Source organism: Gossypium hirsutum, chromosome A04, assembly GCF_007990345.1.
Source record: "Gossypium hirsutum isolate 1008001.06 chromosome A04, Gossypium_hirsutum_v2.1, whole genome shotgun sequence".
NCBI lineage: Eukaryota > Viridiplantae > Streptophyta > Magnoliopsida > Malvales > Malvaceae > Gossypium > Gossypium hirsutum.
In genome coordinates, this window is record NC_053427.1 from 77,099,997 (window position 1) to 77,126,671 (window position 26,675).

General features: G+C 32.2%; 1 protein-coding gene and 1 long non-coding RNA gene across 4 annotated transcripts; both read left to right on the top strand.

Annotated features, from left to right (window-relative positions):
* Positions 1-450: 450 nt before the first annotated feature.
* On the top strand, positions 451-4,451 carry LOC107948589 (uncharacterized). 3 transcript variants are annotated; one of them, XR_001697474.2, is made up of 5 exons: positions 451-746; positions 2,146-2,260; positions 2,452-2,675; positions 2,763-2,794; positions 3,571-4,451. It is a non-coding gene; the product is annotated as an uncharacterized lncRNA (long non-coding RNA). The 3 variants fall into 3 exon arrangements; XR_005925696.1 differs by having other exon boundaries at positions 471-746; positions 2,390-2,675; positions 2,763-4,451; XR_005925695.1 differs by having other exon boundaries at positions 504-746; positions 2,763-4,451.
* An 8,057-nt stretch (positions 4,452-12,508) lies between these two features.
* LOC107948590 (tRNA-specific adenosine deaminase TAD2) lies at positions 12,509-21,762 on the top strand. The gene is made up of 8 exons (XM_041111222.1): positions 12,509-12,515; positions 12,598-12,634; positions 13,818-13,884; positions 14,992-15,151; positions 15,271-15,367; positions 20,501-20,601; positions 21,276-21,322; positions 21,410-21,762. Exons 1-7 carry the CDS (start codon positions 12,509-12,511, stop codon positions 21,311-21,313), a joined length of 507 nt encoding a protein of 168 aa, XP_040967156.1. The 3' UTR covers positions 21,314-21,322; positions 21,410-21,762.
* The last annotated feature ends 4,913 nt before the right edge of the window (positions 21,763-26,675 follow it).

Consider the following 26,675-nt stretch of genomic DNA (forward strand, 5'->3'; position numbering starts at 1 on the left):
TATAATGTAATCTTTTCGACAACTCATGCACTCTTTCATAATTTTCTATTTATTATTTAACTAGTTTTTTATATTAATTAGAATACAATTTATTTTTAATTTAATATTTAAAATCTTCAAAAAAAATTAATGACAGATAGAAAAAATTTGATAGTAAAAACATAGAAAAATATATGTTAAAAATGAAAAAAATTAAAATAATCATTTAAAATAATTTTAAAGTTTTTTTTGGTATATATATTTAAAATAATTTACAATAATTATTTAAGAGATAATAGATAAACTTCATATATATTAAAATTAAAAAAATTATTAACCCATGCAACTTTAAAGAAACAAAATTAATTAGTAAATTAAAAATTTTAATTTAATTTCCTAAAATATTGAAAGAATATATAATTAATACAAAAGATAAAATTTTTTTAAAGGTTTTTTTTCTTTTCATATTTTAGAATTTTTTGTTTTTGTGTATATTTTTCCAAAATCGGTTCCCCCCCCCCCCCAAACGCCCTGAAATCTCTTCTTTTTTTTTCCCCCATTTTATTTTTCCCAAACTGCTTCTCCCCTACCCCGATTCCCTTTATTTTTCCCCCTAAATTCCCCAAATCGGCAGCCCTCTGCTGCTTCTTCGTCGGCAGCCCGCTGCTGCTGCATCTCCGTCGGCGGCCTCCTTTTTTTGTTTTGCATATTTCTTTTAAATAACCGGAAGCTGGGAATTAACTTCAAAATTCGAAGGGACAAAAATGGTACGCCGATGATCTCTCTCTCTTTCTCTCGTTTTACTTCATGTGCTGGTGCATTTTAATGTAAATTTTATTAAAAATAGTTTACTTAAAAATATTAAGTCAAGAACAAGATGCTGTTTTGTTTTGGTGAATTACTAAAGTGATTATTTAACTAAGAATACTTTGTGGTTCTTCAATGAAGTAATCATACTGGTTTAATTTGGTATTTTCTTTATTGTTAAGTGTGCTTATTGATTGTCATTGCAATGTGATGATCTTGTTGATTATTGGCATTTCATGGAATTAAGATGTTGGCTTAAATTGTTTATTCATTAAAAACCACAGAATGTATGTTTCTGAAGTCTTATTGTCATATTTGGTCATAGGCTATGGTGTTAAAGGACTTTGATTAGTATGGTCCATGGAGTGGCTGCATATTGTTAAGTGTGCTTATTATCTATGCAATGTGATGATCCTGTTGATTATTGGCATTTTATGTCTTCTCTAAATGGATTTAGATGTTGGCTTACATAGTTCGTTCATTAAAAACCACAGTACATATAGTTTTGAAGTCTTATTGTTTGGTCTTGTTATGGTGTTAAAGGCGTTTGATTAGTATGGTCCATGGAGTGACTGCATATTGTTAAGTGTGCTTATTGATTGTCCTTGCAAGGTGCTGATCTTGTTGATTATTGGCATTTCATGTTGATTATTGGCATTTCATGTGTTCTCTAAATGGAATTAAGATGCTGGCTTAAATTGTTTATTCATTAAAACCCACAGACTGTATGGTTCTGCAGTCTTACTGTCACATTTGATATTCGAAAAACAATTAGCATTTAGCAGTTATTAGTTACTCATTGAAACCGTCGAAATTGTAGTCTTTTATGTAAAAGATGCTATTGCTTTGGGCCATTCAGTTTGAGTATGGATCATGCATGTTAGAATCATTTTCTCTTGGGTCATCCAAGGTCTCTCATTAGAGAACAGAGGGATAGTAAAATCTCAATTTAATCTAGAAGTTTACTTAACTTGTGGGCCTCTATAGCACATTTATAATAAGTTTGTAATGCTACCCTATTGCACCATAACTTAGCTTTTAAGTTTATTTATGCATAATGATCCCTTTATTTCCTAAACAGTACGCAATATGTCTTAAACATTGATTCGTTTGAAAGATGATCAATAATAATTATGCTGATAAAATTATGTATGGAATAATACTAATGAAAGAAAGCGACTCCTTTGAATTAATTTCAATAATTGTCGCTGAAGATGGCTTAAATTTAATTAATTTAATATTATTTTTACATTTAATGCATTATTATTATTTTAATTACTTAAATATCATTTTAATTACTTAAATATTATTTTAATATTTTGGTTTGGGTGTTAATTACCTTATCTTCATTGCTTGCAGGTGTAATTTTATCTTTAACAATGTTATAGAAAAAGTTTTGTTATTGACTTGTAGAAGGGAAAAATACTTATTATTTGCTGCAGTTCGCTTTGTTCGCACCATTCTCACTCGTCATGTAAGTTAATTCACTCGTAATTTTGCTTTAAACCAACTTTGTTTCTATTCTTAATTCAATATATATGATGGGACATTGCTGTTGTAGCTTCTAGCAAACTATCAGGAAGAATTTTTTTTTTTTTTTTAGCCATTGTAGATATTCATTGCAACTTTGGTATCGAGATGATGATGATTGGTTGACTTGCACAGACTCACTCCAAGAGGAATGTCATTAGTGAAAATTAGGGTCCGTTGGAAGCCAGGAAAACATTTTCCAGAAAATGTTTTCCTGGTTTTATGGTGTTTGGAAGCTTGAAAACATTTTACATTTGGAAAATGTTTTCCAAGACACGGGTAAATTGACTTGCAATTTGGGGAAAATGTCTTGCCGATTTCTTTTCAGTAAGACATTTTCCATCTCCTTCTTCATCCAGGTAAAATTTCTCTCCTTCATCCGTTCTTCAACTTCTTATATATCTCTTCCCTTTTTCCTTAGTCCGTCGCATATCTTCTCTTCTCAGGCAATACACGCTGCTGTTTCCTCTCTTCTCAGGTAATTTCCCAAATTTCCCCATATTTTTCGATTATCGGTGAAATTTTGTTATTATTGTTCGATAGATGGGGCTTTGAAGGTTATATTGAATCTCTGGGATTTTTCTTTTTGGGATAATTTTGGATTTAGTGGAAAAGGGTTTTAGCTTTGATTATTGGTGCTCTTTTGTTTAGTTCGAAGTACTGTTTCGAAATGCTTGAGAATGGATTTGTTGTGCTTGGCTTGATATTCAAGGTGAAACTTTTACGGGCTTTTCTGTTGGAATTTATTACAAGATTTTTATTTTCTTAATGGATTTTATTGCTTTGATGGGGCTTCTTTAGAAGTATGAATGATTGAGTTTGTATCCTTGTGTGTGTGTGTGGAGAGATTGAGATATTGTAGGAACGGAATCAGTGTAGCCGGAGTTTGTATCCTACGGTTTGTAATCTGTTTGTATTTCATGTTCTGTTTCAAGCATTCCTTCATTCATACAACCTTGAGTATGAGTTTCAGTTTCTCGCTTTGTTGTTTCTGTTTGGCTTTGTTCAACTCCCCCCCTCCTCTGTAGCTATTCCTTTACCCGGAAAAAGACACAGGTTTTGATCGCTTAAAGAATGCTAACTTTTATGAAATGTTGATGGTGTGAAGGGAATTATTGGAAGATGTTAAGGACGTTTAAACAGCTTATGGGATGGCATAGAATTTTTGTGATGGGTGTTTGGGATTGAATTGTTTATGACGACTTGGAAATCTTAGGGTGTGATTATTGTTTATTTGATGTTTGGTTGCTGCAGGATTTTTTGGTTGACTACAATCGGTAAAGGATGTGCATAAATGGCTATAAGAAAAAGGGATTTATGTGATATTTGTGGGAGTCTTATTAGTTAGTTGGTTGTGATGTTGGTGTTTTGTTTGCTGGAATTTTTCTGGATGTTTTTGTCTGAATTGGAGTAGGATTTCTGTCTATTATTCGGGTTTGATTACTGCTCATAGTTGTTTTTATGGTCATTGTGTGTTGGTTTTGCTTTCGAGGTATGAATTGGAGTATTTGGAGTATTGTTGTGTGGATGGAGGAGGGTTTGGGTTTTGTTTGGGTTGGGTTGGGTTGGGTTCGGTTCTTTTTAATGTTGCTGGGGTTGTTTTCTGGTTTTATTATCTGGTTATTGTGCAGGTGAGGTTAAGGATAGGGCGGTCATTTTGGTAAGTAATGAGGTTGCAGTGATGGCTTAGGTGTTGATTTCGAAGGAGTAGGTTTTTATAACAATGGAATGCAATTCAATCAAATCGGATTGGTTGTTTGTTTGTCGCATTTGATTGTGGTTGTTTTGGGAGCTGTTTTTGTTTTTGGGAGCTGTTTTTTGGTTGTGGCTGAGGTATGAATTGAAATCACATGTTGAGCAATTGGTGCGACGGTGGGTTCGTTTTTTGTAGGTTTCCCGTTGTTAATCTTCTGTGGAGCATTTTGGTTTCATTGTTGGGGGATTACTGTTGTGCTCTTTTATGTAAAATTCAGTACAGTGTAGCCCCCTATTCTTTTTATTGTTCTGAAAACCCTATCACATATGTTGTTATCATATTTTCATGGTGATGATTTTCTTGTTCTTTCATGTACTGTATCAGGACTTTTTAACAATGTGACTTTTTAAGGTTATGATATAATTTAGTTTTTCTTTTTCTTTCTTTCTTTTTTTAATTTTTAAAATGTTATATAAATATAAAATGAAAAAGAAAAATAAGTGTTGCATTGCTAACCTGCTTAGGTCTCTAAAAAACCATTGGAAAAGATGAAAAAGTATGTTAAAATTTTAAAAAAGAGTGGTGGTTGGGCCTCTAAAACATTGGGGAAGATAAAAATGGGTTGTAAAGTATTGAGTTTAGGTTGGATTACTGTATTGTATGATTTATCAATTTACGTTTGAATTGGTTGAATTAATGTTCTGGTCGAGAACAAATGGTTTTACTTGTTTTGTTGAGATTTATCAACGCAAAACCTTTACGAATGAAGGAAAACATAATTTATATGTTAATTATTAGGAATGTATATGTTAATAAAATATGAAGATTGAATGATTAATAGATTACATTTTAATTAATCTCAGTTAATATAAAAGCTAGTTACTTTAAAATTTTAGATATTGCATACTCAATATAGTTGATTATTTAAAACAATAAAATTAAATTAAATATATTTTTTTAAATTTTTTTCTAATTAAAATTAGAAGTATAGTTTTATACAACCTTCGACTTCTTACCCCCACAAATTTTATTAGTTTGTCACTGTATTTATTTATTTAACAAAATATGATATTCGGGTTACACAATCTTTAACAAATTCTAATAATATGTTTGACTTGTTAAAAAAAGGGAAAGCATGTAATTACCTTTTCCTTGTTTCGGTAACATGTAATTTATATATATATATAGTTTGAAAAAAGAAACATTAAAATTTGAATTTGAATTGGTTGTACTATTATAACTAGTGTTATCAATAACTTGGGACTGTTCTTTTGTTTGTTTTTTTTGTTCTTTTGTTAGATTCCTAAATACATTAATAAAGCTCTCCATTCCTTGATAAGGAAGAAATTGTCCATCTTATGTTTTTGAGATTTTATTGTTTAATTGCTCTCTGAGTCTGAATAACTTCTAAAGAAACTAGGTTCAAATGTATGGGATAAACCTGTTATCTTAGGTTTCTAGTTTACAAACTATATATGCCATTCAATGTAATAGAAATATGGTTAAATCTCATTTTGTGGATTATATATAAGATCCGTGTTTCTAGAAGTTCTTTTTTTTTGGGGGGGGGGTTCTATGCAAAATTTGTTCTATTGGGTACTACAATTTGTGATGAATATGTCTTGAATTATGTTTCTTTTTTTTGTTATTATTTAAGTTGGGGTTGGCTAGTTAACTTCATTCCTTTTAGTCATGGTAACTTTAGTAATGATAACTTTAGTCATACATGTGATCTTATGAAAAGTTTGCATCTTTTTTGTAGTGATCAAATATTTTTGTGGCATTATTTTGTGTAGATGGATCGTAATCAAGATCAAAATGTAATTGTTGGAGTCATGGCTTCAGTTTTAGCTTTTGGGGCTCTCTGGATTAAAAAATTAAAAACTAGGAAAGAAATTGCTTCTCACCCTCGTGTGAATCGAGATTATGAAAGAGAAAATTATATTAATAGTATTTTATATAGTGGTGACCAATGTTGTATTGATGTGATAAGGATGAGACCGATAGTTTTTTTTAATTTGTGTGATATTCTTAGTAGAAATAATTTGTTATAATCAACTAAATCGGTGAATATTAGGGAGCAAGTAGTTATATTTTTACATATAATTGGTCATAATGTAAGGTTTCGAGTGATTCAATCTAGATATTATAGATCAACTGAGACAATTCACCGTTACTTTAGGGTTGTATTGAGAGCTATTTTGAAATTGTATAAGCTAGTTATTAGATTACCTGATGAGTCAACTCCTAGTGAAATCAGAAATAACCCAAGTGTTATCCTTATTTTGAAGATTGTATTGGAGCATTAGGTGAAACTCATGTTCGTGCATCCATTCCATTTAGCATTCGAGGAAGATTTCGTAGCCGTAAAAGGGGGGACAACACAAAATGTATTGGCTGTCATTACATTTGATTTAAAATTTTCCTATGTTCTAGCTGGTTGGGAAGGTAGTGCACATGATTCTCGTATTTTAAGTGATGTACTTTCACGCACAAGAGGATTAAGAATTTCGGAAGGTAAGAATTCTGAAAGGTAAGAATTATAAAACATTAAATATCAAATAGTTCTAGTAAGCTTGTAATTTTTAGTAATAATTATGTTTTGTTAAATTGTAGGTAAATATTATTTTGCTGATGCTGGATATGGCATCCGAAACGGATATATTATCCCATACCGTAGTGTCTGATATCATTTAAAAGAGTTTAGTGCTTAATGGCCTGAAAATGCAAAGGAACTCTTTAATCTTCGTCATTCATCATTGCAAATCACTATTGAACGTGTTTTTAGAATTTTGAAGAAACGGTTTCGTATATTAGATGCTGAACCATTTTGGAATTTTTAAATTCAAGTAGATATAGTTTTGGCTTATTGTATCATTAATAATTATATAATAGGAGTTGATCCTAGTGATTTACTTAATCAAGGATTATACGAGGAGCCTGAGTCTGATTTAATAATACCGACTCTTACGGAGTGAGAAGAAAGATAAGAAGTAAGAGAATGGTCTGCTAAGAGAGACGAAATTGTACAAACTATGTGGACTAATTATATGGCTAGAAATATTAGGTAGGTTTAGAGCTTAGGGTTATTGTTTCTATGTTATGTATGTTTTTGTATTAAATTTTTTTTTGTTAATATTGGTTGAATAGTGATATTGAAATTTTAGTTTGTTGTATTTTAAAATTATTATGTATTGAATTTGTTACATATTGAATTTATTATATTTTAAGTTTGTTGGATATTGAAATGATTGACAATGATAATTATTAATGTAGAATGGGTAAGGGCAACAAAGAAGGGACCTCCAAGCAATTCAGGTGGACAAAACTGATGGAATATCTTTTTTTTGAAATTCTAGCAGAAGAGGCCCAGAAAGGAAATAAGCCTTCTAACAGTTTCTATTAATTGAGTTGCCGAAGCTATTTCAGAAAAATTTCAAGTCCAATGCGATGCGAAGCATGTGAAAAATCATTTGAGGATTGTAAAAAACTAGTGGCAGATTATATGCACAATTCAGGATGAAAGTGGTTTTGGATGGGATGATAACATGAAAATGATCACATGTGATAGAGCGACATATGATGCAGCAGTGATGTAATATATGTATATATATGTTAAGTATATTTCAATTATTTTTTTACTTGTTATTCTAATTGTGTATAATATCTAACATGCACACAAGAAGTATGAACCATTTTTGAATAAAAGTATTGATCATTATGATGAAATGGTTTTGGTTGTTGGCAAAGATATGGTAACAGGGAGTTTTGCCAGAACATTTACGGACATAAATTTGGATGATGGTAACCAAGATTCAGTGCCTATAGACTGCGACAATGAAGATACTGAAGAGATAAGAACAAAGGTATCTTCATCTGGCACATCCAAACGTAAAAGAAAAAATGCTCAAGAAAGTGTCATTGATGAACAAATTAAATTTGTGGGTGAACAACTTGGCAAAATTGCTAATGCTTTGGAACAATTTACTGCGGATAAGATACCACATCTTTAGGCTATTTTACCAAACTGACCCAAAAAAATTCATATTTACAAAATGACCCAGGTTCAAAAACAATCACCAAAATGACCTGAAATGAACAGTAGATTGAGGTTTTGGCCTGTCAATGGCCGGCACCAACTCGTATTTTGCACACAAGATTGCTTAATGATTTTGTCAGGCTTTAAAAAATTAATTTTTTTGGTTTTGGCCTGTCAATGGCGGGTACCAGGGTATTTTTTTTTCAAACCGTATCATACTGGTATACAAAAAATACGGTTTTTTTAAAAAAAATTATTAAAAAAAATTGAAATTTTTTTGGTGCTGGCTTGCTACTGGCCGGCACCAAAATACGAGTTTTCAAAAAAAATTTTTTGTGCTGGCTTGTTAATGGCCGGCATCAGTATTAAAAAAAATTTGAAATTTTTTTGGTGCTGGCCTGCTATTGGCCGGCACCAAAATACGAGTTTTCAAAAAAAAAGTTTTGTGCTAGCCTGTCAATGGCCGGTACCAAAATACGAGTTTTCAATTTTTTTTTTAAAACTCGTATTTTGGTGCCGGCCATTGATAGGCCAGCACCAAAAAAATTTCAACTTTTTTTTTAATACTGGTCCGGCCATTGACAGGCCAGCACTAAATTTTTTTTTTTGAAAACTCGTATTTTGGTGCCGGCCAGTAGTAGGCCAGCACTAAAAAAATTTCAAATTTTTTTTTAATACTGGTGATGGCCATTGACAAGCCAGCACCAATTTTTTTTTAAAACTCGTATTTTTTATATACCACTATGATACGGTTTAAAAAAATACCCTGGTGCCGGCCATTGGCAGGCCAAAACCAAAAAAATTAATTTTTTAAAGTTTGACACAATCATTAGGCAATCATGTGTGCAAAATACGAGTTGGTGCCAACCATTGACAGGCCAAAACCCCAATCTACTGTTCATTTCAGGTAATTTTGGTGATTATTTTTGATCTTGGGTCATTTTTGTAAATATGAAATTTTTTTTGGTCAGTTTAGTAAAATAGCCATATCTTTACGAAGAAGTGATGTCGATGGAGGTAGAAGGATTTGATGATGACTTCCTGTGTTTTGTGTTTGATTATCTAGTGAGTCATGAATTCGAGGCCAAAGCTTTTTTAATTAAAAATAAGAAGCATAGAAAAATTTGGCTTCAAAAATTTTCTTAAGGTTGAAGATATTGATACTTTTAATATGGTGTAATATTAATTATGCACTTGAACAATATTATTGTTATCATGTGGTATACTACTAATTATGCATTTGGATAATGTTATTAATTTTTAGTATTAATTTAAATATAAATTTATTAATATATTTAAAAACAGATTTTTTGAAAAATAATTTCAAAAAATCTGTCAAACAATAGAAAATATTTTACACAATTCATCTAAACACAAGAAAAGTAAACTATTTTCAAAAAAGTAAATCATTTTCTAAAAATTATCTCCTGAAAATATTTTAGACAAACAAACAGAACCTTAACTGATTTTGATCAACTTTGAGGGACTGTGTTGGTGAGAACCATTTATTTGATCTCAAATAAAAATTAAATAAAATAAGAATCTGAAAGAACTCAAAATATATAAAAAAAATCAATTTATTGATTAAGAAAAAACAATGAATTTTTTCTCTTTTTATAATCTATATATTTCAAAAATTATAATATTTTTATTTATCCCATTTCTTGGGGCCATTTTTTTCGTATTCTTCTTTTGATTTCTTCTCCAAAACCATTACATTTGAGATACGTTTTCTTTCGTTATTTCATTCATTTGAATTCAGTTTTTTGTTCTATATTTTGTATTTGTTTATGGTTTTACTTTTCTTTTTTAGGGTTTTGAATATTGGTATTCGGATTGTAGGATTTGGGCAATTGTTGTTATTTTTTATTCATTTTTTGTTCTTTCAGTAGCTACCAATCATTTCGTCTAAAATCTGGTCTTATTTTTCCTCTTTGTCATTTTTAGCTTTTGCTTCACTTTCTTTGTTCTCTCTTATTTTTTATTCATTTTTTGTTCTTTCAGTAGCATACATGGTACTTGCAATTCACCAGGTAATCCCGATCATTCTTTTTCTTCCTTTTCCTAATCTAACTTCTGTAATGTTGCTACTGTAATTCAGCCCCCCCTTCTTTTTCTAGGCAAAACTTGCTTCGGAAAGCCACATTATAAGACATATTTAAATGTGTTAGTGGTAGATAGAGGTGTGCATGGGCCGGGCTACTCGGCCCGACCAGAAGGTTCATCTAAAAAATAGGAGGGTTTGAGTAAAAATATAGGCCCAAAATATAAATTTGGACAAAAAAATGAGGCCCGTTTAGAAAACAGACCAGGTTCGGGTAAAACTTTTTTGGCCCGGGCTCGGCCCGAATTATATACTAAATATATATATTTTTATTTTTAATCATATTTATATTTTATTTTTAATTTTAATATAATCACTTTTTATTATATTTTAAATTTGTGTATTGTTTTAAGAATTGTTTTAATATAATTTTTATTTGTTTCTTATTTTAATATTTGTTTTAAATGTATTTGATGATTTATTATATTTTAAAATTTTTTATTTAATGAAATAAATTAAAAAAAATTAATATGGGCCGGGTTGGGCTTGGATAAATTTTTAGACCCATATTTTGGGTCGGGCCGGGTTCGAGCCTAAAAAATGGGCCTAAAATTTTGTATGGGATAGGTCCAAACCTAAACCTACCCGGCCCGGCCCATGCACACCTCTAGTGGTAGGTAGAAAAGCAATTCGATGTTTTGATACGATAAGTAGATTAAACATTCTTAAACAATGAATATCACACTGATAAATTTGTTAATCTTCAAAAGCTACTCATAAAAATTTTAAACATTCTTAAAGAACAAGTATCACATTGATACTAAACATGGTTGTGCTATGAGATGATTTAGTGGTTGTAGTTCTCATTCCCATGCACCCCTTTCATTTTAGCATATTGCATGGCCATATAGATGTGTGAATATATATATATATATATATATCAAAGCACACATATACAAATACATGATATATCAAAGCATATACTCAACATGAATTTGAATTTCAATTCATCGACACCATGTGCTAATAATTCTAACTGAGATCGTAGATGCAAAAGAAAAAAAAACAACAATTCAAAATAATTACAAAATAGAAAGGAAAAGAAAAAAAAAATTGTACCCAGCGACCCAAGGGTTGAATAGAAACAATTCAAACGTACAGGGATCTAGGATGCAATATTCTCCTTTTCCTTTATAGTCGTGAATATTGAATGTTCTCCCTTTTCACTGTCAGAACATCTGGCCATTCTAACAATTTCAACTTGCCCAAATTTCTTAAAACAGTTGCTGCACTTCTTCTTCTTCTCTTTGTCTTTCACCTTAGTCCTTTCTACATTCTCTCCTAAAACCCGTTCCTCCCTTCTGTTGCCCTTTCTTTCTTGTTCTTTTATTTCTATTCTTTTTTCCTTTTTTAATCTCTGTCCATCGGTCGTCGGTCGGAGTAAGGTCTCCCTCTCTCGTTTTCGCGCTGCCGCTGACCAGTTCGCCTTTTTCGGTTCTCAGGTAATTTTTAGGGTTTCTTTTTTCTTTCTAATTATATTTGCTGCGATTTGGGGTTATTTATATTTGACTGAAATCGTTTCTTTAAGATGGACCTCTTCTTCATTTTACTAAAACTGTTTTAATTAAGTAGCATTTTGCATCCATTAGCCTTCAATTATGCTGATGTTATCAGCAATTTTTTGGATTACAAATAGACTCAACCCTCCAGTCATATGACCTTTGAATCGAGTTTAAAGCTGTTGTTATCAGTTAATGTGTAAGAAGAACTGACTGTGCATTTTAAGCATGTGTATCGAGAAGCCAATCAAGTTGCAGATTTTATGGCGAAGTCATGCACCAGCAGGTCATATGCTGTTAAGGTTTTTGAAGACCTATTCCCTGAAGTTAAAAAATTATGCTTGAGTGATAAGAGAGGTACCAATTTTAAGGTCTGGTAGAACTTACGGCCCCGTTGCCTTCTTTTAATTATAAAAAAAATAAAAATCTAAATTTGAAGCTGTAAACTGAATTTGTCAATTGCTATCGTCATTTTATCATGTTAGGGAAAAAAATTGAAGCAAACTAAACTCGGTTTGGTCAGTAACGGACCGAAACTAATTTGGGTTGGTTTTATCGGTTCTCCAACAAAGTCGGTTCGGTTTGGTTCCTTAAAAAGGGGAAGTCGGTTAAGTCAGTTTTTTATTTTTCTGCACTGACCCGACTGATTTCTCACCCGTAGGTTTTACTTTTCTTGTTTTTAGGTAGTTGAATATTGGTATTTGAATTGCAGGATTTGGGCAGTTGTTTTTTTTTTCAATTTTTGTTTTTCTTTCAGTAGCTACCAGTCATTTCGTCTAAAATCTGGTCTTATTTTTCCTCTTTGTCATTTTTAGCTTTTGCTTCACTTTCTTTGTTCTTTGTTATTGTCTTAGATGGAAAGTGATAATCTTGCATACATGGAACTTGCAATTCACCAGGTAATCCAATCCATGTAATTCAGCTCCCCCCCCTTCTTTTCCAGGCAAACTTGCTTTGGAAAGCCTTGAAGTGCCTGTTGGGTAAGTATTAATCTCATAAATTTCGTTTCTCCCTTAACCAACCTTCTCCCTTTATTGGATGAAAATATGAATTTAGCTTCTCTTTTGTTACTAATGTAGATTGGCATTACTTTGCACGACCTGGGAAAAAAAAACTAAAAATATTATATGAAATACAACACGACACAAATTCATAAAGATACCAAAATCTATATAACAGAAATTAAGAACTTATTAGGTTTTCTGGAATCTGGAAAAAAAGTATTATCCACGTTTGAGATTTATGTAGACCAAAGTTAAGAATATATATTTTTTCTTTTTTATAGCCCAAGTTTATGCTATATAGCATAACCTTGGTTATAACCTATATAATTAACATTATTAGGATTTAGAAACACTTGAAAAAGTTTTGAGTTGAGGAAGTGTGCTGAATTTGGTGTTATGATTAATATGTTTGGATGAAATCTGCTTGCAATGGTAGACATAAAGAAATATACTAAGGTGAACAAAGAACTGAAATATCCTAAAAGGTTTATGAGGACCTATTTATAGTACATTCTATAGGATTAAAAATGGAACTCTGTAATAACTTAAACAAATTCTTGTCACCAAAACAAAGGCCTGCTTCTAAACAATGTAATTATTGCCTTCAAGGGTCACCTAATTTGAACATTTAAATAAAAAAGAAAAGAAGTAATGACTTTTCTGATGGGTGCATTAGTTCTACCTAGAAGATAGCAAAATTTAATGACACAAAGATTTGACCAATAAAAAGAACAAGTTATAAACTTAAGACTAAAAGAAAATAGCATTGTCAAGCACATAATTATTTTTTTGGTCTCATGATTAATCTATAAATCAAAATATCACTAAGTTCTTGGTCTTCATTGGTTGCACCATGTCATAGACTCGTGGGTTAAGTTTTATATTGTTGTGAGTGTTAAAGCATAAGAAATTGTTAACATTCTTGTAATTGATTACAAAGTTTTGAATCATGTAGCAATACCTCTATTGCTACAACCAGAATTTTACGTTGCTATAAACTTCATCAGATATCTGTTAACATAAATAGTTCCTCATTATCTTTGTCTGTGCTTTAATTTGGAGACTAAATTGTCTTCTTTTGATCAAGTCGATGACACATAGTCCAAGAGCAAAATTTCAATGCAATTTTTTTCTTTTCACCATACCTTTTATCTACCAGTTGCGTAATCATCAAGGATGGGGAGCTTATAGCCTTGGGTAGAAATCGAACCACTGAGACACGAAATGTAAATAAATCTTGCCCTTTCTTTCATCAGTTTGACGTTTTCATATTATGCCTCCTTGATCTCTCCTTTCTTCTTGTGTGGATGCATGTTTATGGGAAACCTTTTTGCTTGTTTACGCATAATTTTCTTGAGACTTGGCTTTCATATGCTTTCCATCTTGTAACAGTAATCTGTCGGTTGTTGCTAGTAACATAACTTATTATCTGGCCTGAAATTGAAGAACAATCCAATGTTGTTGATTATTTTTAAGGAAAATTTGATATAAAGATGTACATGTCATTAAGCATGCATGAAATTAATTAGATTTGTACAAGCAGCATTATATTCTTAGTCAAATCTAACTAAGAAAAATCCCTTGGTCTTTTTTTTATCTTTCATTGTTTTAACTTCCACCAGGTGGAAGTAGATGATCTATAGAGATGGAAAATGAAAAATGATCTAATATTTCTTAGCCAAAAGTAGTACTACATTTTTTTATGTTAGCCCTTCTTTAGCATGCTCAACTTTTTTTTCAGGATACTTATGTTGGCCTCAAGAATATACAATATCCTCAAATATTATTTGTAAAATTTTTGAAGTAGTAACAGTGAAAGGCTTGTTGGTTTGTTTATTTTGGGCTTCCTTGTTCTGTATCCATGGATTTTTTTTGGTAGTCTTCCGAGAGCAAAACTAAAAATTGTGTTTCTTTTTTGGATCTCAGACAAGCAAGACAAACATGCCTCCTTTTCTGCCTCCTCTTCTTATTCACTTTCCTCCGTTTTTTTTTGAATGGCTAACTTAATTTTGATCTCTTATTTTCTATTATCATTTTACTAAGAGCATTTGCTTTATGTTTTTCCTTGGCATTACAAATTTTTTCATATGAGGAAAATATTATATGAATCCCCACCCCAGGTTATGGGTGCAGGTGGCTGCCTCACAAAATAGTATTCATTTTACACAAATTTGACCAGAAGTCAGTAAAGTTATCACTTATCATACTTTTGGTCATGTCCTGAGTCTCTAGACCTCTGTTATAGTTTACTTTTTGTGTGTCGATGGACTATTATTCAAAATTACTTCTTCCTTGTTAGCTCATGTGAATTGTACCACTTTTTCATGGTGTAGGCAACAAGGCATGCAGAAATGGAAGCCATAGATAATCTTCTAGAGATGTGGCAGAGAGACGGACTTTCAAAAGCAGAAGTGGCTAAAAACTTTTCACAATGTATTTTGTATGTTACATGTGAACCATGCATAATGTGTGCTGCAGCTTTGTCATTTCTTGGTATGGTTCTTTTCCAATTACAATGCTTTAGTGTATCAATACATTATTATGAATATATATATTTTTTTGTTATTACTTTTTTCATTATCCTGGTTCTTGATGGATATTTTCTCATTTAGGCATAAAGGAAGTATATTATGGTTGTGCAAATGAGAAATTTGGAGGGTGCGGATCAATTTTATCCTTGCATTCAAGTTACTCAGAGCCTTTCATCAGGTTTGTTTTGGAATTCATTCTTGCATGCAAATGTTTACCTTTTATTTTGTATTATTTTAATCACCATTGTTTTTCCATTGTCTTCATCTAGTTGAGTTTCAACTTATTATTTTATGATGCTCTGAATTTGTTATCAGTATAATTATATTGCATGTGAAATGTTAAAAACAGGCTATTTCAATTATATTTTTCACAAGAAATTACATAAATATTTATAGACATAGTGAGCCTAACTTAGGAAACTTTACACTAGGAAACAGACTAATTCTAGGGATGCTATACCTTAAAAACAGCCTTAAAGTTAGGGATAAAATATTTACAGAATCCTATTTGATACACTCAAATATTCCTTAATTAGGAAACTGAAATCTGACACTCCCCCTCAAGCTGGGAAGTGGATATCATCCATTCTCAGCTTGCTTACTAATTTCTGAAACAACTTCCCAGACAATCCTTTGGTAAGTATGTCTGCTAGTTGACCATCAGTGGACACAAATGGAGTGCAAATTAAGCCACTGTCCAGTTTTTCCTTTATAAAATGTCTGTCAACCTCAACGTGCTTCGTTCGATCATGTTGAACTGGATTATGTGCAGTATTGATAGCAGACTTATTATCGCAATACAACTTCATTGGACCTTCCCACTTGATCTTCAAATCTTCCAAAATAATTTTTAGCCATAACAACTCACAAACTCCAAGAGCCATCGCCCTAAATTCAGCTTCTGCACTAGATCTAGCCACAACATTTTGTTTTTTACTCCTCCAACTCACAAGGTTGCCTCCTAGGAAAGTACAATAGCCCGAGGTTGATCTTCTATCAACCATAGATCCTGCATAATCTGCATCAGTATAGGCTTCAAGGGTTAAATTCTCCCCCTTTTTAAATAGGATTCCTTTGCCTGGCGTGCCCTTTAAGTACTGTAGAATCTGATATAAGGCTCTAAGATGTGATTCTTTGGGATTGTGCATAAACTGACTTACAACACCTACTGTATAGGCAATATCTGGTCTGGTATGAGACAAGTAAATGAGCTTCCCCACAAGTCTTTGATATGACCTTTTATCAACTGCTGCATCTTCTAGTGCATTTCCAAGTTTGTGGTTCACCTCTATGGGTGTCTCTGCTGGTTTACAGCCCAACTTGCCCATCTCTGTCAACAAATCAACTATGTATTTTTGCTGAGATATGAATATTCCTTCCCGAGAGTGTGCCATTTCAATACCAAGGAAATATTTTAACTTACCGAGCTCTTTGACTTCAAATTCTTTTACTAGGCATTTCTTTAAATTCTCCATTCCTTCTAGATCATCACCAGTCACTATAATGTCATCAACATAGACTAATAAAGCAGTCACTCCCCCTGAAGATGAGTGTTTTACAAACAGTGTGATCTCCTTGACTCTGTTTATACCCCAACTTGAGCATTACTTTGGTAAATCTTCCAAACCAAGCCCTCGGGGACTGTTTTAGTCCGTACAAAGCCTTTTTTAGGTACGTTTATGTTTGGCAAGTTCACAGATATCACAATGAAATTTTTCAACAGTCAATCATTTGAACAATGAAGGAAACATAATTTTAAGGACTCTAAATGGTGGATGACCAAGGCGAAGATGATAGAGCCAAATTTGGTCTTTATTGGTTTTAATAGATTCGGATATGAAAGATGAAGGTGAGGAATTCAGAGCACTAACTTCTTCACTGGATTCTTCAAGATAGTATAGGCCATTTACTTCCTTAGCATGTCCAATCATCCTCCTCATATTCTGTTCCTGAAAAGGACATCGATTGTGATAGAAAACCACTTTACAGTTAGAGTCTTTGGTAATTCTTTGAATGGATAAAAGATTGGTAAATAGTTTTGGAACATGAAGGAGATTTTTAAGAGTAAGGGTTTTGTTTATAACAATATCACCCTGACCAGCCACTGTGATCACAGAACCATCGGCTACTGTTATTTTTCTACTACTAGGGCAAGGTGTATATGAAACAAATTTTTTTGTGAGGAGTGGGTCATGTCGTCCGTAGCTCCTGAGTCAATGACCCAGGAACTTTTGGTGACTGTATCTGAGACTTTAGAATCTTGAAAAGAGGATATACCTGAAAAAGCCAAACTACAAGTACCTGTTGAAGAAGATTTTTCCAATGATCCCAGCAAATTTTTTAACTTCTCAATTTCTTCTTTATTGAATTCAACAGGTGATTCCTGAGAATTATTTTTTCCATCCAGCTGTCTTGCTGTATATGCTTGCCCTTGTCCCTTTGGTTGTCCACCTTTTTCTGAAAAATTTTTGTTTGTTGTCTGTGGCTTCCCATGGAGTTTCGAGCATCTTTCTTTAGTGTGACGGGCCTTTTTACAGTAGGTGCACCATACAGAATCCCTGTTAATAGGCTTTGTACGTTCTGTCAGTCTATTATCTTCACTATTTGGCTGCTCCAGGCCAAATCTCCTCTCACTTACAGCTTTTGTAACCAAGGCTGAACTATCCACTTGACTGTTTTCAACCATAACTCCTCTTCTTCCTTCCTCAGCACGAACAATTGCAATTGTCTCATTTAGTGATGGTAGTTCCTCTTTACCAAGTATTTGAACTCTTACTGCATCAAACTCAACATTTAGTCCAGCAAGAAAATCATAAATTCGATCCTTTTCAACGAACCTTTTCAGGAGTGCTCCATCATGGCAGTTCATTTGAATGCATTGGTAATGATCCATCTCTTGCCATAAACTTTGCAACAGATTGGAATACTCCGTGATTGATTGACTTCCTTGCTTGGTAGATGAAATCTTAGTCTTGATTTCATAAATTTGAGCAGCATCTCGAACTTTAGAATAAGTCTGTTTCACAGCTTCCCATATTTCTTTGGATGTGTTAAGAAACATGCATGTATCACTGATTTCTGGCATCTTAGAGTTCCATAACCAAGACATTACCATAGTCTTGTTCATCCCTAGCATCAAACTTAGGATCTCCTTCTTTAGGTCCAGTTCCGAGTAAGTGACTCAGTTTTCCTCTTCCCTTCAAGAACGTACGAACCAGTTGAGACCACTTCAGGTAATTTTTCCCATTTAGCCTGTAGGCTACTTGGATGTTCTGAAACTCACTTGTTGGGTTTGAGTTGTTCACAGAAACTTCTGAGACATCCCCAGTGTTACTGATCTTGACAGTTTTAGTCATGTTTCGTTTGAACAAATTTTACAGGCTTGAGGGCTGGTTGGAATCAGGAAAAAAAAATCGCCAGACAAAGAAAAAAAATCCAGAAATCGGGCTAAAAAAGCTCTGATACCATGTTAAAAACAGGCTATTTCAATTATATTTTTCACAAGAAATTACACAAATATTTATAGACATAGTGAGCCTAACTTAGGAAACTTTACACTAGCGAACAGACTACTTCTAGGGATGCTGTACCTTAAAAACAGCCTTAAAGTTAGGGATAAAATATTTACAGAATCCTATTTGGTACACTCAAATATTCCTTAATTAGGAAACTGAAATCTGACATGAAATATTCTCCCCTTTCTTTTTGTCTTTTCTAAAAGGAGAAAAATCACCAATAACAAATGAAGTAATTCCAACTATTCATCACAGTTGAATTAAGGTAGCTAACTGGTAACCAGCATATATATAATCAAGTAGTAGGAACCTTCTGCAATCTGCATTTGTTTTATTCATGTCAAACAAGTAAATTGATTCCATGTACTTATTAGTTATATCTAGTGGCATCATGCAATTTACTTATCCTTTTCTTTTTCTAGTTTCTTTGATGAGTAAATGTTAACATAAAATATATATACTATTTTCTTTTTTAGAAATCAATTTTATTTTCTGTTTGCTAAATGCATTAGTTGGAATTTTCTTAGAATTCTAACACAACATCGTATCTTTGTATTTTGACTTTTTCTTCATTTTCATGGCCATTGCTTTGTGATCGGGCTTGTATGTGTCTTAAAATAAATTGCATTTTTTAGTTTTTGAAGATGAGACACATTGTGACCTTCCTAAAGTATATGAGCCAAGGTAATATAAAACAGATGTGATCTTCCAATCTTCAAACTAGCGATCTTTTGAGTTAAACTAGGTTCTGAGTATAGATTTGAGCTAATCAACAGATTCACCTCCTAACTGCCACCCCGTGCGATCAATGAGGCCTCGTGGTCCTCTTGGATCATCATGAGGTGAAGTGATTATGATGGAAATCACTAAAAAGTAATGTTAGATCGTCAGTTAAGCATAACTTTAATCGAGCATCGCTCTGAATTAGTGGAGATAAGCTCACTCTGATAATCACCCAAGACAATAGCATGTAATGGAATTAAAGAGTTGAATTTAAAAAAGAAATAGAATATGTAAGTTAGATCATTGAGCCAACAGAAGGTTCTTTGTCAGTTTTTAGGTATCCTGTTTTCAAGCATTTCCTTGAAGTAAGACTAACCTCCTTAATGTTTGCATTGTTTTTTCACCCTCTCTGTCTTGCCTTGCCAATTCCACCACCTCTTTGAATCCTAATACCCTTTTTGAAGCAGACTTTCATCTTCTCTTCTGAAAAAACTTGATTTATCCATGTTTTCTCTGGCCTTTACATCACTAATCCCTTTTATTGCATTGCTATTTGGCTTTCTCTGCCCCGACTATATCATTTTTATGGAAGGACAACATTTCTCCTTCCCTGTATATATATTGAATGTTGCTCTAGAAGTTGTCTCAGTTATTGTTACATTCACAGAATAAATGACAATTCTGGTTGCTTTTCTAATTCTAAACTAATTTGAGACCAGATCCTGAAGGACTCTCTCTCTCTCTCTCTCTATAGAAATAGAGTGTGGGTAGCGTACCTACTAAGCTTTTTGAAAGATAAAACAGACCAAAAAGAAAGTGCTTCTATATTTATCATCTCAAATAATGTGTAGAAGGGAATGTCATCCTTGTTAATGCAATATTTCTTGATAATGTGCTTATATTGTCTCTTCATTGGACTTTCCTTTTTCTTTTCTTTTTTTTTTCTCTAATATGTGGAAACTAATAACCCATTAATGCTGAAATTTCTTTCTATCTGCATTCATCCTCTTCATTATTGGAACATTTTGCAATTCAAATGGATGCCTTATTTTAAATTTTCTTTGTTCTTTTAGTGATAAAGTTCCACAAAGAGGTTTCAAATGTACAGGGGGATTAATGTCCTCAGAAGCAATCTCTCTTTTCCGAAGTTTCTATGAACAGGGGAATCCTAATGGTATGTAATTTCTGCTTCAATGCGTTGGGGAATTTCTAGTCTATTAAGTCAGTTTATGAAAGAAAGAAATATAAACAAAGAGTTATCTAGGAATGTTAGATTAGTAAGAAAATTCCAACCTCATGTCAAACATTTTCCAGAGTTTAAGACCGCTATAATAGTGGAGTTGTTATCTAGGAAGTAGAGCTTGATGCAATCTTGGATATCATGTTAGCATATTGCTAAAATCCATATCCTTGTGAAACAGTACTCCTGAATCTGTAAAGTATACAATTCAGGTGAAAATATGTTGAAATTGGGTAAAATTATGAAAAATAGTCTGAAAGGATGGTGTTGGTCAAATCATATCTAAGAGTAGACTAGATTTGGTGTACGCGTAAATATGCAATGGAAAAATATTAGTAGGCAAGATTATACTACAAGCTTATAATAAATTTTGTTAAGTCATTTGTGTAGATGTGATTAATCTCTTGTTAGGAAGGTATTATACCTGCTCATTTAGCTGATATGTTTTCTTTTGTTTAATTCATATATGAATTATATACAGAGGTCTCGTAACATAGCAAGGTTTGGATTGTTGTTTCAGCATTTTTCTTTATTTCTTTTTTTTAAAAAGAAAAAGAAAAAATTATGTCAATCTTATTATTCATCAAATTACTTTTGGTATCTTTCAGCTCCAAAGCCTCATAGGCCTCTCGTTAAAGTTGAGTGATAAATATAGGTTGGTATATTCTTTTCTAAGTGATTTCAAAATACTTCTCTTGCCTAGTTTCTTGAGTGATGTTCTTTGTTTCTAATTTCTTGTAAGGGTTTTGGTGCTGTAAGGTGATTTAGGGCTGATCAAATGTTGGCGATAGAACTGCAAAGAGAAAAGCAAATAACAAGTCAAGACAAAGCTGGTTGGAGTTTGACAATGGTAATGGCATGTTGTTCTAGCGTGCTGTCGCATGTCAGTGTCGGATTTGTCAAAGCCACATTATAAGTCATATTTAACTGTGTTAGTGTTAGGTAGATCAACAGTTTGATGGTTTGATAGGATAGGTAGCTTGAACATTCTTAAAGAACAAGTATCATATTGATAAATTCGTTAATCTTCAGGGGCTACTTATAAAAATTGTCAACTATTTTATAACAAATATGGGCTTGAAGGGTTTCTATTAAGTTTTTCTTCGGCGAGGTATTTTACTTGTGTATATGTACATATAATTCCAATATATATTACATGACATAATTTAAGGTTATTAAATTTTTTTGAAGCTATATCTTATCTAATATTTGGTCATGGAATCTATTAGCATATTCTAATGGAGATTCTATTGGAATATTGGTTCTTTAGGTGACATAATTACTTAAAAATTTTACTTTTCTTTGGAATAAATTAGTTTTGACGAACATATCATCTATGTATATAATTGTAAATTGAGACTATGGATTAAAAATATGTTTCATTATTTTTTGAAATTAGGTGGTTTTTTTTTACTTCATGCGGTACTATATTCCATTCAAACTATCCAAATGGTACTGTGAATGCCCACCCTTATTTCTTTCATTTTCTTTGATTTAGATTTGTCAAAATTTTGAAAACGAAAAATCTTAGCTTCACACGGTTTTTGTAATAAATTTAATTTGTTTGAGATTGTGTATCTTATCCATTTTAAGGCTTTGTTTAAAGTTGTTTATTAATTTATATCTACCTCTTTTTGAGTTTCATATTAGTTTTTATTGAAAAGATCTTAAATTAATTTTATTTTACAAAATTCTTTTGTTGGATTGGTCTTGCTTTTGTTGAGATCTAACTCTCTCAAAAAAAAAAAAATTCACTTTCATAAGGTAGAGTTACCTCGTGAGGATTATGAAAGTTTTGTCATAATATTAAATAGTATAACACATTCTCTAATAAAATTTGCATCCGCTTCTTTATAAAAAAAGAATTAGAATTATTTTGTTGTCAATTTGATATTCGAAATTAACCATCTTTTTCAAAGACATGTTGTCATGTTAAATCAAAGATTAGGGAAAAAAAAGATTTAAGACTAACTCTATTTCAATTAAGATATTTTATTATGTTTATCATTGTAAACTATATATGTAAATTCTATAAAAAAAATTAACTAATTTCTATATTAAAATAATTATAAAAGAATCTTTATATTTAAAATATCACAGTTATAGGCCGAAATTAAAAAAAAACCCATAAACTTAGGCTTACCATAAAATATATAATTGTATTTTTTTTTACTTTAGACTTTCACCAAATTGTTATTAAAATTTATAATAAAAAATCCAAAAAACATATAAATTTGAAAAAATATATATAAAAAACTAACAAAACATAAAAATCAAAACTGAAAACTTGAATATCAAGTTAAAACATTCCACTTACCTTCAATATCTTCACAACAAAGATAGTTTGAAAGTGGAAAAAAAAAGAAAGAACGCATTCTCTTGTGTTCAATTAGAAAGTGAACGAAAATAAATAATTTGATTGAACTTGTAGGAGAAACTAATATTTAAGAAAAAAAAACTTTTAAGTTAATATATTTACTATTTATCTTTATAACAAAACAATCATGAAATATAATTTTTTTAAAAATAATTTAATTTTTTTCCGGTATAAATGTATCTAATAAAGAAATTTAAAATAGAAAACACCTATACCAAAAAGGGTTTTTAATTTCTTTTAGTGGGGGATGGCCTCTCTTGCTCCTTAATAAATCCACCCTTGGGTTTAAATAAATTTTAAACTCAATTCACTTGGTTTTAATTAATTCATTTAATTTTCAGTTTTGTAAAATGGTTAGATTGTTGGGCTTGTTACTTCTAGGTCTGTCATGGGATTAGAACTTGAGTCTGATAAATAGTGTGGCCTTAAGTAACTTTTTTGCTTTGAATTTATCTAAGTCAGCCTAACACTCGAAAAATATAGTAGAAGTGGTCTCAAAATGAAGAAGCAATGAGAGAATTGAAAAACCCACAAGAAAGCAATACACACCAAATATTTGAGTAAATGCTCTCAAATATATTCTTTAACTATCAATGGGATGATTACAAATGAAGAGGGAGATCTCTATTTATAGTTGAGCTCTTCCAAAACCAACGGTACATATTAAGTTACATTGACAGTCAAGATTATAACTTATCTACAATTGAGAGTCCTAAGAGATTTCAACTCTATACATCTTTATCCCTTATAATTTATATTAATTACCTTGGTAACTCTAGTTTTATTGAAGTGCTTCACAGGGCCTCCAAGGCTTTAAGTAGATGAGTTTCTCCATATGCTCCACGAGTCGAGCAAGTTCAAGTGGGTCAAATAAACCCCATTTAATCAGTTGACCTCCATGGGCATTCTATGCACAATGGCCACGAGCTTTGATTCGCTACCTATGAATTTCTCCCCCACCCATTCTCACGATGCCCTCATGGCGTCCTCGGAATGATGCTGGTTTAACTCATCTTGGAACTGCCTCAATGCCTTGACTAATTCCCACCTAGTCTCTCTGTCGGATAGTCCCGCCCCTTAGAACAATTGCCTTGGCTTATGTCTCTACTGTCGTTTAACTCGAACTGTTTCTTTTTCGTACATTTTGTTTACAAGAGTCCACCACTCTTACTTGCCCCCATTGTGATTCGCCTCGATTAGGATCCCCTTGATCCTCACAAATAGGCTTTGGTACCTTCACATTGAACACTGGCTTAACCTTGAGTATTGTCACTAACTCTAGTTTGTAAGCCCTTTGGCCTACCTGCTTCAAGACTCTGAAAGGGCTCGTGTCTTTGCCAAGCCAACTGTAATTCAAAATGTATAACACTAGAAAAGTGTTTGGGATGCACCTCGCTCATAGCATTTACTCGATTTGACTGCTCAGTTTGCATCATTACTTTTTCCTTGAAGTTTTATGCACAACTCACCTTTCTCATAGGTGGTAGCCCCATTGATAACTTAATAGGCTTCTCATCGATTTGTTGAACTTGTAATATTTTCAAGGGGGCTTTTTACCATTCTGACCTACCAAGTTTATGTTTTTCCCACAATGAACATTCTCATCTAGCTAGATTGTTGACAGTAACTTGGTTCCACCCATCGAGTCTCGACTTACCAGCACAACACATTGTTGTTGAGTATCCAAGATGCACATACAATTGACAAACGAAAGCAATAAAATATTAATTCGGTCGAGAAAATTCAAGCTAAGAACAAATTCGTAATCATCTAAATGAATTACCTTAAAGTGTTCCTTGTTTTTCCACTTAGCGATCTGTAGCTCAACTCTTGGTGGTACTATAATAGTCCGGTTTTGACCCTAGTCGAAATAGTGGTTTCGGGACCACATATCTGAATTAGAAAGATATTTTAATATTATTTTCCGTGCCTATTATATGTGAATGAGCATGTGTGAAATTCTTGTATGAAAATTTGAATGTTTGTATGCTTAATTTTGAAAAAGGACCTAATCGCGTAAAATGTAAAAGTTTCCTGCTACTTGTTAAAGTGTCTATTTGATATGGCTTTTTAAATGAGAGTTCCTTATGTGGTTATTTGACCATTGGAAGTTTGAATGGACATTAATAACCATCCATTATCTGATTTTATAATGGTTTAACAAAGGTTATAATGGTAAAATGTTTACTATGTAAATATCATTATAAAAAAACATGAAAAATAAGGCCATTATGTATGTTCATCCACCGAAAATAGAAAATAAAACCTATGTTTGAAGAGCTTTAAGTTTCGGCACACACAAGGATTAATTAAGGTATGAGTTTTGATCGGTTGTTGATAATTTCTACGTTTTTGTGATCGTTGTTAAGTATTGTAACTAGCCCATGCCTCAATTTCTGATTTTGTTCATGATTTGAAAATGTGCCATGGATGAATTCATGAGATTTGTGATGTTATATGATGAATTAAGAAAGTTTGATGTTGGGTTTGAATGTTTTATTTTTGGATTTTCGATGAATTTGAGCAATTTGGGCTAAATTATAAAAATGTTATTTTGAGGGACTAAAATGTGAAATAAATGAAATGTGTGGACTAGTATGAGTACTAGGAGAATTCGAATAAGCTTGTGTATAAGCAAATTATGTGTATTTTGTGAATTTGTGAAATAGGGACTAAAGTGTCGAAATGTGAAAATATGAGGGCTAGTTTGTAAAATGCCCTAAATATGTGTTTATGGATTGAACTGAATTATTTGGTGAATAAAAAAGTTAATTTTGAAAACATATAGATCAAGAAAGGAGGAATTCAGACTTAGATCGAGGAAAGTCGAAGGTTATCGAGTAGACAATTCAAATCGACAATTCCGAGTGCGAGGTAAGTTCGTACGTAATAAATGATGTTAGAGCTATGTTTTAATGCATTGGTAATGCATAAATTGTATAGATATTTGATTACGATTGAGCATAATGTTATTCGACTATGCTTGGCACTAAGTGTGCGGTTTAATATAACTTCGGCTACAAATGGCACTAAGTGTGCGAGTTGGAATAGCTTCGGATATATAAGGCACTAAGTGTGCGATACCAACTTAGCTTCGGCTAACTGAAATGACACTAAGTGTGCGGAATCATTTTAGTTTCCGCTAACCCTTATAGCACTAAGTGTGCAGATGTTAAAGTATGAATAATTTACGGAAAGTCTTGAATTACTCAAGTAAGAGGTAAGAATGAAAGTGAATAAGTATTGGAAGATCTAGGTATGTATGATACCTTTGTGGTAGATGACATTATCTAGGTAAAGTTCATTGAATTATTATGAACTTATGGATCGGATTGGTATAGATTTGATAGATGATTTGAGAATTTATATATATTTATGTATTGATGTTTTATGTTTATATACTGTTGATAATTTTAGTACGAGCTTACTAAGCTTTTGAAGGCTTACTTTGTGTGTGTGCTTGAATTATTTTATAGATATCGAAGTTACCACAAGCTCGAGGACCGTCAAGGATCATCACCATACTATCGAACTCATTTTGGTACTTTTGAAAATGTAAATATTTTTAGGTATGACATGTATAGGCTAGAATGTATATGTATTTAAGCTTTGATATGTATATATGTTATGC

Coding starts and splice junctions, on each gene's coding strand:
- LOC107948590 (XM_041111222.1), top strand. Junction 13,885..14,991: donor GAACCACTGAGACACGAAAT/GTAAATAAATCT, acceptor TTCATGGTGTAG/GCAACAAGGCATGCAGAAAT. Junction 15,152..15,270: donor TGCAGCTTTGTCATTTCTTG/GTATGGTTCTTT, acceptor TTTCTCATTTAG/GCATAAAGGAAGTATATTAT.